This window comes from Lutra lutra, chromosome 10, assembly GCF_902655055.1.
Source record: "Lutra lutra chromosome 10, mLutLut1.2, whole genome shotgun sequence".
Taxonomy (NCBI): Eukaryota; Metazoa; Chordata; class Mammalia; order Carnivora; family Mustelidae; genus Lutra; species Lutra lutra.
Genome location: NC_062287.1, coordinates 28,081,802 through 28,097,073, shown reverse-complemented (window position 1 = coordinate 28,097,073; position 15,272 = coordinate 28,081,802). Strand labels below are relative to the sequence as shown.

The window sequence follows — 15,272 nt, the reverse complement described above, 5'->3', positions numbered from 1 at the left end:
ATTTTCCCAAAAACGTACTGATAACTTCATGGTCTCATTCTCAATCAATCGTAGAATCTACTCTCAAAAGCTGAGATGTGGCTAAGCAGAGGAAATCTACTAAGAGACAAATTAAATCAGTGAAATCACTTTAGGTTCTGAAGCTTAAGATAAGGGGGACTATTTCTAATGTATGATCAAAAGTGGGGGGAGGAGGTAGATGCAGGTTGAGAGTTCCATGGAATAGCATGCTCCTCACCCTGAAAGAATTTTACCACTTTTTTTTTTTCTTTAACAGTAAGCTTGGAAGCAGGTTTTTGATAAGATGCTAGTGTTGTCCTCAGTCCTGTACGGTAAGCTTCAGACTCCGTTCTCCCACTGCCAACCTAACATCTCCATCTGGCTGTCTCATGGAGCTTTTTATTCACTCTTTCAAACTATGCTTCTCAAAATCTATTCTTTTTGGAGACATCACCGTCCCAGGAAATTGTACCACCTGGTTACCAGCCAGAACTTAGGAGTCATCCTCAGTCCCTTGATCTTCCTCAATTTCAACATCCAAACTCTCAGAAAGTCCTAAACTGTGCATCCAAGATACACACCTTACGTTTCTATTTTTCTCCATCATCATTACTACTGCCATGATTTCTTTCCTGTTCCACTCTTGAAAATCTCCCTGCTTCCATTCTGTCCCCTTGCAAACCATTCTGTACCTGACAACCACAATCCATACCTCTCAGTCAGTTCACATCCCCTCCCTGCTTTAAGTTTTCCTAAGTTACTGCCCTGCACTGGATCCATGTCTGCCTTTTCTATTATAAATCATCCTGAATATCAAGATGTCTGTAGATCTGAATCAAAGCTCTAGTTTGGATATGGGGCATTTACAATCTCTCACTCATGTCTTTCCACATGTCACAAGTTGTTATCATGGGAAAGTGGGAGTTATGTTATATAATCATAATTTATGATTATGAAATACTTCCAATGTGGAGTGTAACACGTCACCTCATTAACTGGCATCCTGTATTAATCATGTTTTTAAAAATTTCTGTATTTTATGATGCTTTGACATCTGGGAGGCTTGCTAATTCTGGAGAGACAGCCCTGCCCAGGGTTAGCTAATTCCTGGAGCTAGCAAGCGCCTTGTCTTCAGCGTACCTTTTGCAGGTAAACCAAACAAGCAAGAGGCCACATCCCCAACCACCTTCTTTATCCAACTGCCACACAGCAAGCTATTTCCTCTGCCCTAACTCACCCCAGGAACACTAGAGACCAGTAGCCCAGGGTCTGCCACAATTACTCTAATAATCCGCGCCTAAGCTTGCTCAAGCTTACCTACCCAGCTTCACCCATTCCTTCTTGTAGGTGCTGCAACCAAGGCCCTGGGCCTTTGGTTTCTCCTGGCTTCCTCTGCTTCTTGACACTGACCGCACCCCGCCCCCGCCCCCTCCACCGGGTGGGTGTTTCCTCACGTGGCTCTGCAGGACATGGCATGCCCTTTTCTCTTGGGAATGATAAGTAATAAACTTTTCTTTCAAGGAAGCTGTCTCTGTGTCTGTAAACACACCAGACCTCAAAAAAAAAATCTTGGGGACATCTCAAGTGCCTCCCCAAACCCCATGAGATAGGTATTGTTAGGTACCACTCACATAGCTGAAGGGTTGCAGAGTCAGTATCCAAAGAGACCATCTAACTTCAGAATCAACACGCCCAGTCAGTACTCTTACTTTGTCCTCAGATATTTGTCTTCATATATGTGGATATACACTCAAGAGGGGTTTAACTGGGAGTCCCCCCATCATGGTACTCAACCAAACATTCCTTAGAAAACCCCCAATATAAACCACTTTAGTCCTTGTTTATTGTGAACCTCACCCCCTGTTCTCTTTCCCATTCTAAATTGGTTTGGCTTTCTATTCTATAAATGGAATACTGGTCCCTAGCAATGAATGAATTACACGTGAATGGAATCTCCTCCATGAAACTATAAACTGGTAAAGATTAGCATAAAGATTAGACCTTTGCAGTTATTTCTCTGATTCACTAACCCTTCAGTTCAGTCATTTATTTACCCTCAAGTATTGAACTAGGTAGCCAGCTTACTGGAAGACCCTTCTCTAGGACTAGGACTAGGACTAGACCCCGTGCTTTAGGACTCCAGATACCTGTAGCTGGGGGAATCCAGTCCAGAAAAAAATTGGATACTTATCCCTTCTACAAAAGAAAGATTTTCATACATAATCTTCAACCTACCTCTGCTTCTCTTCTTTTCTCATCCCTTCTGTTCTTTCTTTCCCCAGCTGGACTTCTTCCCCAGTAATTTGTCCCATTTCAAGAAATCCTTCACAGACTGAGTTAGCATTTAGCGAGTGCTCCATTTGCATCTCCTGAGGAGCAGTAGGACCAAACCAACAGATATATGAGGAGAGAATGTCACCTGAGCCCACTACAACCAAGTGGCAAGAGCTGTGTCACTCCTATGGCAGACTGACCCAACCCCATGCCACCATCCCCCAATGTTCAAGAAACAAACTCTGTAGCTGAAGAAAATCATAAGCACAGCCTCACATTCTCAGCTTCAGTCAGGCTGAGTCAAGCACTAAAAAAGCATTTCCAGTCTGGTGATAATGGATAAGAGCATCTCAGAGTTTAGAGGATTAGGTACAATGTGTATACAAAAAACCCAGGTACACTCAAATCTTAAGGAAAGATGTGTGTCATTAAAACTGGCAGGTGGTTCCAAAAAAGTGGTTTGGCTGCTCTCTGAGGGCTGAGTCTCTCTTGCAGGCATCTTTTCTCCTTCCACCCTTGTAGCCCAAGAGCTTAGGATGAATGTTCTGCCCAGTGCCTGTCTTTATTAATATCTCTTTTCTGGAAAGGAGCCGATATGTGTTTTTCACTATGTTAAAAGAGATAAAGCATACATAGCATGATTAGTGACCAGTATTCTTTCTTCCTGAGGTGTGATGCTCTCATTAAAAACTTTAGACCTAAAATGTATGTGGGCTCCCATTTTACAAGGGAAGATGGGGCAGTATACATAAGTGCTCAGTTGCCCATAATGGAGAGCAGGTAGGATGCCTTTGTATCCTTAAACAGCTAAAGTAATGAATAAGAATTTCAAGCTTATTTTGAATTAAATTCCATTGTTCAGAGCCCTGCCTAATTTAACAAAAGGATCTGAGAAAGAATACAGAAAAGAAAATGTACATAGCAACCATTAAATTATGATATAGGGGATAAGCTACGCTTCTTAGAAGATATGAGATGGCTTCTGCTAGAAGGAACAGGAGAAAAGCCATAGGACAGGCCCAAGGAAATCCTGAGCTCTCTGGTTAAGAACTGAAAGAAATTAATCTAAGCCCTCGAAGAAACTGATAGGCTGGCTTTTAAGGATACCCTATTCCCCAATGCCCTATCCTCCCAATACCATTGTGGGGCCAATTCGTGTGATCATAAAGCTATAGATGGAGTTTATGAAAATCAACCCCAACACTCTTTAGGCTCTCCGTGTGTTTTCCCATCTCTTGCTTTTTTACAGTAAGATACTGGAGCATGGAGTAGCTTGGGGACTATTCTGTATGTTGTGCAGTAAGAAGAAATTCAGATTTGCCAGTTTGGGAGAGAGAGAGCGAGCAGGTCTAGAGCCATGAGTAGCTCCGAGGTGGGTCATCTGAGCAGAAAGCATACTTCATCTTTTTACAAAAGCTCCGGGGAACCGTGCCCTAAGACTGTAGCTTGGCCGGGTGGCAAAGGGCGGCAGAGTGGTGACCCTGCACACACCGGTTTAGCTACCTCCGGGGAAATGATGTTCAGGGTCTGGCAACTTCTGTTTGGGCAAGGGGAGGAAAGGCGCTAGTGTCACTTTTCCATTTGCTGCTCACCCCCCACCCCATCCCGAACTCCCTCTTTCTCACCCTCCTCCCTCCACCCGCCTCTTGCAGGGGGAGCGACCGGGAGGGGCGCGGCATCCTCTCGCCTGGCTCGGATGTCTGGGGGAGAGTGGAGCCAGCTTCGGCGCCCGCCTCACCCCGGCGGCGCAGCGGCACAGCCCGTGTGGGCGCGGCGCGGAGAGGCAGGGGTTAAGGTGGGCGCCCGCTCCCCGCGCCCGCCCGCCGGGATGAGCGCGCAGTCCGCCCGCTCTCTCGCAGCCAGCCCGGGAGAAAGTGGCGGTCAGTGATGGAGCTGCTGCCATGACAACCCCGGCGGTCGCGGCCCGCGCGCGTCGGGGCCGCTCCCGGGAGGAAGGCGGTGCGGAGGCCGGGGGCGGCCGCTGAGCGTGGCGTCCGCGCGTCCCCGCGTCCCGTGCCGCGTCCCCGGAGGAGGCGGGGGCGCGGTCCGCCAGCTCCCCGTGCGCCCGCATCCTGCGCCGGGCGGCGTTCCGTGGGCTGGCGACGCGGGCCGGGTTGGCCACCAGTCGCCGCCCGGGCTGCGGTGGAGGACGCCCACGGCACCAACGGATCTTCGGGCTGCGACGGCCACGTCCCCGCGCTGGAACTTTTGGCCGCCTTTGGGTTCCAGATTCGAGACTCGGGCTGGTCTATAAATACATCTGTACATGTGTGTGAGCTAATAAAACATTTTTCTCCTCTCCTTGAAGCAGCAGCCTTTTAGGACATCTCCTTTATGTCAGAGACACTTGCCTTGCTTCTTTGGGTTATAAACTTTTGATGCCAGACTCTGCAGAACGTGCCCAACTGAATCTTAAAGTAGCATCTTGAAGAGAGAGGCAGAGAAAGAGCAATCTGTGACCTTCATCCCTGCACCTTCCTTCTTCCTCTCCCTTCCCGGCTGCTTCCCCCCTCCCCAGGGGAGCGTCAAGAAAGCTCTTTTTGGATGCAGGAGGGGGCATCTGGTTCTGCTAGGCTGGAAAGCTGAGGCAGGATTTGAGGAAGAATCATTAGACTCCGGAGAGCCTGGACTCTTTTCTCCTCCTTCTCCCTCTCTGCTTCTGGCTTGCTCCATCCCTTTCCCGTCTCCCCACACCACAACCCAAGACCCGCTGGTGTGCGGGGCGGGGGACGAGGACCGCGCCGCTGCCGGAGTTCTGGGAAGTTGTGGCTGTCGAGGATGGGGGTCTGTGGGTACCTGTTCCTGCCCTGGAAGTGCCTCGTGGTCGTGTCTCTCAGGCTGCTGTTCCTTGTACCCACAGGAGTGCCCGTGCGCAGCGGAGATGCCACCTTCCCCAAAGCTATGGACAACGTGACGGTCCGGCAGGGGGAGAGCGCCACCCTCAGGTAGGGAGCTGCACTTCAGCGGGGGACTGAGCCCCTCGGACGTGAGGACGTGGGTTAAGGGCCAGCAAGAAAGCAGGAGAGAGCAGAACGCTTGGGTGGGGGAGTGGGGCATGCGAAGGGCCTTTCTGCAGGCCCGAGAGTTGCCCACTTGCGGACTGTGGCTGCAAAAAACCATTTTCCTGGAGAGGTGTGTCATTTGCTCTGGTTTTTCTGGTCCAGGATCTGATATAGGACCCTAAGGTTCATGCTTGGGACTCCATGCATCCATGAAGCCATGGCATGGCTAGATTCACTTTTGCCCTGGCATCAAGATGAGAACAGAGCGCCCTGTAATTGCAGTACTGGGGGTTAGCCTAAGATTGCTGAGTGCTTTGGTGGTTCTCTCACAGGCCAGAAGTATGTGATTAGGCAAGATGGTCTTCCGGATGGGGTGGCTTGCTCCTACCAGAAACATACCTAAAATGTCAGGCTCTGGAATTGCCAGTGCTGGGCCATGGCCGTTTATGAGTCTGCTCAAGACTTGGCCATCCATGTCAACCGTGTGTGGTGCTCCTGGGACCCCTATTATAAATTATGAGGGCAGTTTTATCTTTGCAGCCTCAGGCCAAAGAGAGAAAACATGTAGCTTTTATGCAACGACATCACTCCTGTGTGAAAAGCACAATAGAAAGCTTTTTGTTTTACCTTAATGAGTTACAGAGAATCACTTACATGCTCCAGGCAGAGGGGTGGAGATTCTTGGAATATGAACCTTTGGGGACTGGGCCCGCTGCAGCAGAGACTTTAATAAAAATGCTGCCACCACTTTCCACCAGCTCAGCAGATATCATCTTTTATCCCTTTAATGAGGCAGTTCTGGTCCTAGGAGACAGATTCAGGGACGTCCCAGCTTAACTCTGGCTCACAGTGTACACAGGCTGAATGCGTTTGCCCTGTCTATGACTTTGATGGTTATGTTGAAAATAAAACATGCTGTCCCAGATTCTGCAGCCAAAAGGCCTGACTTCTCCAAGGAACAGTTGAGAATGGGGCTTCCTTCCTGTTCCTTTGGCTGCCCTGGTAGAGCTCTCTCTGTATCTGGACAAGCTGCGCCCCCAGGAAGGAAAGAAAGGCCTCTTGGGACACTGGTTATTCTTTCCTAAGCTCCAGGCTAAGGCTGGATTCTTGCCACTTGGGGAGATTCTTAGCTGCATCTCCTTTTGAGGAAGAGAACAGGTTTCACAGATCTGTCTGCTGGTGCTCGGGGGCCCCAGATGAAGAGAGATAAAGGGGTGCTAGGGACAGACTCCCCTCCCTGACTGCAGGAGGGAAAACCCTTCTAGCCCTGTGGGCCCTCCTCAGCCTGTCCCAGACTAGAGTGCATTATGGCTATTTCCTTGCCTCAAGAAGTTTTTGGAGCCTACTCCCTGAGAACTGACTTGTGGGATGCTCACTGGCAGCAGAGCTGTGAGCTCAAAGATAGGAGTGATACCCAGGCTGTGACACATGTTCACCGAAGAAATGTTGGTAAATGTTAGCAGGTGTGAGGGGCTGTTGATGCTGCCACGCAGCTGTCTTTATCTTCTAATCTATTACTGGGGGCAAAGAGGCGCAGTGCCGAATAAGGCCTCCTTGCTAAACCTTCCAAATCTTTTGTCCCATTCCTGACCCTGAAAGTTAAAGCAGAAACTTAGAAACTCCAGCTTTCTGCTTTCCGGGATGCCGTAAGATGATTCCACCAGCAGAGGGCCAACTTGGCTCTGCCTTTTTTTTTATTAGCTGCTGGCCTGGTTTCATGATCCTCAATTCAAATGTTCAGCAGCTGGGCTTGGTAATGGGAATGGGAATAAAAACGGGAAAAGCTGAATAGTTGCTTTTTGTGCTTTGTGGAGGGGAAAAAAAAACAACCTTACACGTGCGAGTATAACTGTTATCTTTTACCTGATTCCATGGTTTTATTTTTTAAAAAAGTAAACATGGCTTGTGTTGATTTTGTCTCTCCTCCTCCACATAATTTACTCTGAAATAGATTCAGCACATTGTCCACATTTTAGTCTCTTTATATTCTCTTCCTTTTTACCTCTTGTTTTCTTCTCTCATTACTTTAGTCTTCGTTCTTATCAGGTGATTCCATTTTACATGCTTTTGCCTATAATTCATTCTCTTCCCCCCCCTTTTTTTTGCCTTTGTCATTTAATTCTTATTAATTTCTGATTTTTTTAAGGTTTTGATTTCACTCCTCTCACAATGTTTCTTAAAACAACATCACAATCTCCTGCAGCTTTCTGAGGGTCCCAATCTCTCTCTAGTTTTGCATGTACCTTTGTTTTATTGGCTAACAGCTGTGTGCCCATGTCAATGAAAAACTTATTTGTCATTGCTCTGAGGGAGAGTCCTGTCTTCCAGCCTCGGAAATCCTTAGCCTCAACCCCAGATAAATGTATCACGTTTTATGCTGTGTTGTATTTTGCTTTTGAAAGACTGTGATTCTAAGTATGGTCACACTTCTGTCTCCTTAAAGATGTTCCCCTGGGAATCCAATGTTTGGAAATTTAGTGTTCTGAATGCAACAAATGTGCAGGATGTCTTGAAAACAATGAATGCTTCCCAGGCCCATGAGCCACAGAAAGTCTTTCCAAATGTGGTTACCTTGGATCAAAATCTCTCACATCTGTTTCTAAGTCTTGACTGAAGTCACAAAGGAGGCCAGAGACCTAGTAGTAAAGCAGAGGAGCACAGGAAGTGGGTCCCTCATTTGAATTTTCCAAGGAGAAATTGCACGGCTTAGAGAAGGATGATGTCTTTCCTTGGAGATATCAGTTTTGTTTTGATAGGTCTTTGATTGCATTGAGGGACGTTAGGAAGCGATGTGCCGAAGATGACACTGAAGTTTCAAACGTAGATAAAACTCATTTTATATAAGTGAGGCAATATTATCTTCCTCATAACTACTTCACAGGGCTACTTGAAAAGTAAAAATAATTATTTGAATATTGAGTAATTTTGCCTTCTTGGAAGAGAGATGATATGGGAAATGAAGGTGGTGTTCACTATGGCTGAATTATAGCTTCTATGAATCTGATTTGAATTCATTATTACAAATGGGCCCTCTTGGCCAGAATCATTTCATTACAATTATCTGCTGTTGGGTTAAAAATGTTCTGTGCCTTTCCATTAGATTAGATATGACAAGTATCTAGAAGTTCTATGTCTGAATCAGGAAAGGAGCCCAGGATGCTCACTGTAGTCAGTTGGGTCCTATTAAGCCATTTCTGTTGCACGAATGATAGCCAGGTGTGCTTTCTTCCTGGGCCTCAATCTCCTCTAAATTTGCTTTAGGTACTTAGTGGAACCACGTCTTCTGTATACATGAATGTTGTGAAGAGCTGCTATAGGATTGAGGTAGGGGTTGTTGCTGTAAGGGAATGGTCCACTAAACGGGATAAGTTCCCACTGACATACTGTTTTTATGTATTTATTTATATATAATATATGGCAGGATAATCAGTTTTGCTCATCCAGGCTTGCTGACCTGGGATTATGCTTAATAACTCTTTTTCTGAAATGTCCCTGCATTTTCATTTGGAGTTCTGCGCTAATCCAGTTGGAACCAAGTATTTGAGGGTTAACTACTGCCAAGGAATAATCTGAGCTGCGGGATTTTCCCCAGCAACTGGGTAAGTCAAGCTCCCAAGGACAACGTTTTTCACTATTTTGCACTCACCCTCAGAAGCTTCTCTGTTTGTGAAAATTTGAAATTTCAGAACAGGCACTAGGTTATTAGAAACACTTTTGCCCATTGCAGTATTTAAGCTGCCTATGCTGAATAAGGTCATGGGGAAGGGCAGAGTCTTCACTCTTGGTCTGGGGAGAGGAAGACATAAGAGGACACGGAAGCAAGTATGTGCCTGTAAGGGACCCCTCGCACCGCGATGCCGACCCGGGCTGCGCACTGGAGTTGCCAGGATGCTTTTAAAAACTTGTACTGCCAGCCTCCCAGACCAATGAAGTCAAATTCTCTGGAGTTAGGCATCGGGGTGGGCTTGTGAGACAAAAAGAAAATCTCCTCCAGTATTTCTGTTGTGGAACTGGAGCCAAGAACCACTTCTCTAAAGCCCTGTCCTGCCCCCAGAGCATCCGAGCTATCGGGTCGCCAATGACCTCAACTTCCCTTAAGTGTCTTCTGCATGTGTGCATGTACCTGACCACACACAGGCTGCCTTGTGCTCTAGAAAGGGCACTGGGTTCAGGGGCCTGGATTTGATTCTGGATTTGATTCTTATTCTACCACTCAGTAACTACATGATTTTGTGCACTTTGGTCCAACTGTGTGCACCTAGAACCAATATCTGCTCTGTCTAGGATATCAGCTGAAGTATATGGCTGATATACTTCATATATCAGCCATACGATGAATATGAAGTATACTGATGAAGTACATGGCCTTACTCTAACTACTAAGCAACGTGTATGTGCAAGTTGTCACTGGTGCTGCATGGGATTCCTTAATAACAACCCATAATACTCTCAGTCTTTTCCAGGTTTATGCGCTCCTCTTTTCCTCCCTTCCCCCCCTCACCCCATACACACCTTTAAAATATGCTAATTTCTTCCCACTTCCCCTCAGTATCCTGCTTTCTCCTTGAGGCCCAGAATTACCCTCATTGGGTTCCAGTAACACTTGCTAAGTATCTCTGTCCCAGCAGATACACACCACAGACCTAGCATTTAGGTGTGGGTCTGGTTAGATGGGGAGCTCCTGGAGGTTAGGAGCCCTGTCTTAGGTATTGAGTACAGACATCGTGATGGACACAAAGGATTAAAAAATAAGTATCAGTTGAATGTTTTAATCCTTTTTAACAGGACTCATTCTATTATCATGTATTATTACCTCTATGGCAACAAAGTCGCTGATATCTAAAAAGTTCCATTCTCTTCCGAATGCGAGGCTGGGACACTCAGACACAGTTGGTTAGAGATCTTGGAGGCCTGGGGGACTTTTGGATTCTACCTAACTCCCTTGCCAGAAGGGATAGTTGAATTCACCAGTGGGTCACAGTCTGATCTGAAACTCTGCAAAAGACGTGACTATCCCTGAGGGCAAGATACTGACCAAGGGAGGAGGATTGAGAGGAACGTTCTTTGCAGCCAACAGAGTGGTATATTTAGACATGAGGCTGTCTCTGTGGAGATCTGCCCTGTGTAGACACGGAGGGAGCAAGGAGGCAGGAGGGGGAGACAGTGGGGGGTGGGGTGGGGTGGGGGGGTAGTTGATATGTGAGCACTAGGACAAGGCTGCAGGATCCAGCAGGCTGACAGAGCAGGACTGCCTGGACTCTAGCTCTCTCTGATATCACTGATTAGTTGGAATACATCTGCCTCCCCCAACACATAAGCCAGGTACCACACGCCAAGGAAGGGGAAGGAAATTTTAAAGCATTCATGACATATGCCCTGTGGGTTTCTGAATTGCTTTGGAAAATTCAGCCCCTCTTGTCATAAACATTTTTGGTCTTTCTTTCTTTCTTTCTTTTTTGTTTTTTTTTTTTTTTTGGCTTTTAAGTAGGGTTTAAGTTGGGTTCATTGTAGCCCTGTTCTTCTTTCTTTCCAGCTTCTGAAAAGGGACTGTCCCTGGGCCTGCTTCTCATGCTTACTATATGGCTGGTTCTGAGGGCACCAGGGCGGACAGCAGCACTGGTCTGTGTGTGTTACAGATCTGATGGGATCCAGCAGTGGGATGCAGCAAGAGAAGGAGCCAAATAATAGGTCAAATAGGTCTTATTTGACCTTCCCAAGGGAGGACTTTGAAAATTACTTATTAGCAGGAAGCAGTCTTCACAGTCATAGGATAAGAGGAAATTATGGACCACCACATCTTCAGGGCTGGCAGAAATTTGCATTGTCTATTAACTTAGGACCAACTGTTAACCTTTCTTGTTTTTTTGTTTTGTTTTGTTTTGTTTTTGTTTTTTTTAAATCCAGGCAAGACAGCAGCAGATCATTTCAGATTCCTTTGTTTGTTTATTATTTTCCCTGCAGGAAGATGCTATTGCTGATGCTGGGTCTAGCTGAACTGGAGAGAAAGATGGCATGGGGTGGGCGTTGGGGGAGAGTCTGCATTATCAGTCCTTTCCCACCTCCCAGTAAATGACACCTTCCTGCAGCTCCTTGTACCCTGGTGTATCTTTTTTAAGATGTGAAAATTGAAGTTGTAATGTCTCTGCAGCTCAGCAGTTACCCTGCCTCGATCTGTGTGTCATTTCCTTGGTAGAGAAGGTTAGAGATGGGACATGTTTGAGCCTTATGTCACTCTCCCTGCAGGATCACACCACAGACCCTTTCATAAAATTGGTAAGGCGGGGGAGATTTTAAAACAAACACACTCAATTATCCATGATTAAGTGTGTGTCAGAGGCCAAGACAATTATTGTTTCATGTGATTTTCAGAATATTATTATCCCTAAATAACAGCCTCGGAGATTGAGTATTAGAACAGTTAAGTCACTTACCTTTGGTTATGTGGTTATCAGATGTCTGGATTTGCTCCAGGAAGACCGTTTTCTTCTTCTCAGTTTTATAGGACCCTTTCCTCCCAACCCCTGCCACTGCCTGGGCACAGAGAACAGAGAGAGCTTCCAAAGCCAGCAGGAAAAGCAAAAGCCCCCTTTCTGTGCCCCAGACCTACACCTGATGAAAGGTCAGGAAATCTCCACTGCAGTTGAGGCTGTAGCGGTCCTCTTTGCTTTCTGCTGCTTACCTGCCCCCACCTGCATGTGAATAAAGGTGGATCTGTCATCTGGGGCTGATCGTGATGCACGCTGCCAACAGTGCCCAGGGTGACAGCCGCCGGCAGGGTCCAGGGTCCTGTTCAGCCCATCACAGGTGCTCTTCGCTTTGAACCTGTCCTACGCTTTGTACCTTCCCACCAGCCCTCATGCTACATGACCTCCCAGAGTATGCCAGTATCTCCTTGAACCCAGCAAACTAAGACAAGGTGGGCAGTGGATTCTTCACAAGAGCCCACTGATGCCAGAGTGCTTCCTTGAGAACTGTAAGGAAATGAGAGATCTGAATGGAAGTATAGAATAAAGGGAAGTTATTTTTTTAAACCCTAAAATGTATATCATTCCGTAATCTCCTGACGTCCTTATATTTGTATTTTAGTTTAAACCATTCGGCTGTGAAAACAGAACCACAAGCTTTGTAATTCACCTTGCCTCTGATTCATACCCTGGAGGAAATCATGTGACCCCTTTTGGCCTCCTCTTCCCTAGAGACCTCACATTTTGCTTAAATCAAAGAGACGCTGAAGGACTTGACCTGGCTTCCCATAAAAGTGCTGATCAATAAAATGCTTAAAAATTAGTTTTGAATATTAAACATTTTCAGTGGATCTGAAAATGTATGGTATTTCGATTAACCAAGTTTCCACTGCATAATAGGAACAAAGAATGTTCTAAGTGGTTGTTAAGTTTTCTGGCTAGCCCACAGAAGATAATTTAACTCATAATTATCCAAAATGCGACACGCTAGCAATGAAGAATAATAGGGAGCCCTATTGTTGTAGAAGAAGTGATTACACAAAAGCGAGAGAAAAATGAATATGATTATTTTCTATTTATCATGAATGCCAATGCTGAAGAAAAGTAGGCATAGCAAGAGGAAGATAATATGGAAACATTCTCTCAAAGATATTTCTGAATACTTTCAAAAGTTTTGGACTTTGTCTTGTTTCTGTCGTGCCAAATTCAATTTTAAGACATATAGCTTTCATTTTATTGGATTCAAGTACATGTATACATTTGCCACTTCTCTGATGATTGGATTTTTAAAAATAAATATAGATGAAGAAGGGAAAATAGATAAAGGAAATGAAAGACAAAAATGGAGAGAAGAGAACAGAGATTTTCCCAAGTTGTCAGCTAAGAGTTGAAGGAAGACACAGAGCTAAGAGGAGGAGAAAGTGTGGGATTACCTGGTAGTCAAAGTTTGAGAAAAGAAGGAAGATAGCGTTCAACAAGAATTACCGTGTCCCACAATTTCCAGTGTGTGAATGTCTCCTTCCCCTGTGTCCAGGTCATAGGACCAGACACACAGGGGTCCAGCGCTCATGCTAAATCAAGACAAAGAGCCGTGTAGTGCTCAGATTCTCACTTGCTGCTAAGATTCAGCTCTTTCTGAACCTTGCTTCCCACCTGTCACCCAGCAGTCAATCCCATTCTTGTCACTGACTTTTTAGTCCATGTCTCATTACTCTGTGTGGGACCCACCCTAGGCTCTGGGTGACTGAGTCCCAAGAGTCCCACCTTGCCTTGCCAGGACCTCTTCTCCAAGAGACCAGGTCCACCCTTGACTCCACTCCTGGAAGCCTAGGGTTTCACGAACTTTCCAATGCTGACTGTTTACCTGCCACCCAAATGTCCGTTTTGGAGATCCCTTCAGTGCAGGTAGCATGTGAGGTCTAGGCCAAGCCACACACTTGCTCCTGTGCACTTAAACCATTTATCCTCAGATATATAGATTGCTGTATCAGATTTTTGTCTACTTTGACTGGAATGGGTTGTGATTGATGCCATCCCAACACAGGGTCTCCTGGTCACTGTTTGGAGCTTCCCATGATGGATAAAAGGCAGAGCCACCATTGGTGACACAGAGAATTCAGTCAGTCCAGTGTTTTATTGGAGTGGTCGCGCTCATATTGAGATACCTGGTATAAGACACTGTGTAAGGAAGAGCAGGGAACAATGGTATTCATCTTTGTTCTTTGCTGTGTTTTCTAGGCCAGCTCTGAAAATTTTCCTCTTCCCATGTTGTTTTTATTGCTTCTTCCATGTCTTCTGTTAAATACGTTAATACCTACCCTTGGTCTTTGTATCCCCAGTGTCCAGGACATATCTAACATGTAGTAGTCGCTCCACGTTTGTTGAAAAGACAAATACTGCCCTTTGTTTCTATCCTTCTGGTCTCTCTTTCCACCCTCACACACACAAGCACACATGCGTGCGCACACACACGTGCGCACATTTCTACTTTTTCTAATGAAGATGTTCTCACCCGTTTTGAGGTAATTGGGAAGTCACTGAAATTACAACCAGAGATTCTGACATTTGAATCCTAGTGGAGATAATGATCTCTCCCTAGATAGTTGGTATTTAACTTGTCCTGTCTCCTCCTGCTTGTTATAATTGCTGTATTCACGAATTTCACAATATTCTTAAAGCCACTGGCAGGAAATTCTGATCAGTTGCAAGGGAGGTGAGCCTCCCTCCTCCCTTTTTATCAAGGTTACAAAAGAAATGATGTCACATTCTGGAAGTATATCGGCAAACTTTAGGGAATGGAAATGCCAATATGAGTAATCTCCTAAAATTGCAGGAAGCACTTTTGAATGAAGGGATTTATGAACCCATTTCCTTGGCCATTTGAAGTGCAGCTGTTTCTGTGATAAACTCTTCCTGTGACATCCATGAATATGTCTCAGGAGCCCATATCTTGCCATACCTGTGGGGCAGGACCAGTTTACAGATGTTCTTGATTATACACTCCGTTTATAATTGGCTCATCAGTGGACATTTAGTGAAATATAAGGTAAAGCATAACTCCTATCAAGAGATTAGGAAACACAGACTTTAAAGTAAAAAAATCTCATTTCTAATCCCAGCTCTGATACGTGTTGGCTCTATATGGTTGGACTAAGATTCAGTTTCATGATTTAAAAAAAGGGATTTTATAGCCAATTCTTTGGGTTTTGGAGGAGGAATACGTAGCATCAGGTTAATAAGAACTTAAAGACTGACATATAGTAAATTCTCAATAAACAGTAGCATTGCATTAAAAAAATAAATTGCTGAATTAACAACTTAAAAAAGAAGCTTTTATAAACCTCTATATGCCAAACACTACACTAGGCAGTGTGAATATTACAAAGTTGAATTAATCTGTGAACTTTCCTCTTTAAACACTTATATCCAGTGAATTAGAGGATGAAGGGCCCACAGATCAGGAAGTGGGGGAGGAAAAGACAAGGAGAAGAAGGGAGAAGGGGAAGAGAATTTACTTAAAATGCATCATATA

At 45.4% G+C, this 15,272-nt stretch overlaps 1 protein-coding gene across 1 annotated transcript in view; it reads left to right on the top strand.

The window, feature by feature from the left end:
• Positions 1-15,272, top strand: part of OPCML (opioid binding protein/cell adhesion molecule like) — a 1,116,407-nt gene that overhangs the window by 584,530 nt on the left and 516,605 nt on the right. The window contains 1 exon segment of the mRNA XM_047693689.1: positions 5,135-5,219. Within this exon segment, the coding sequence (XP_047549645.1) occupies positions 5,135-5,219 (85 nt within the window).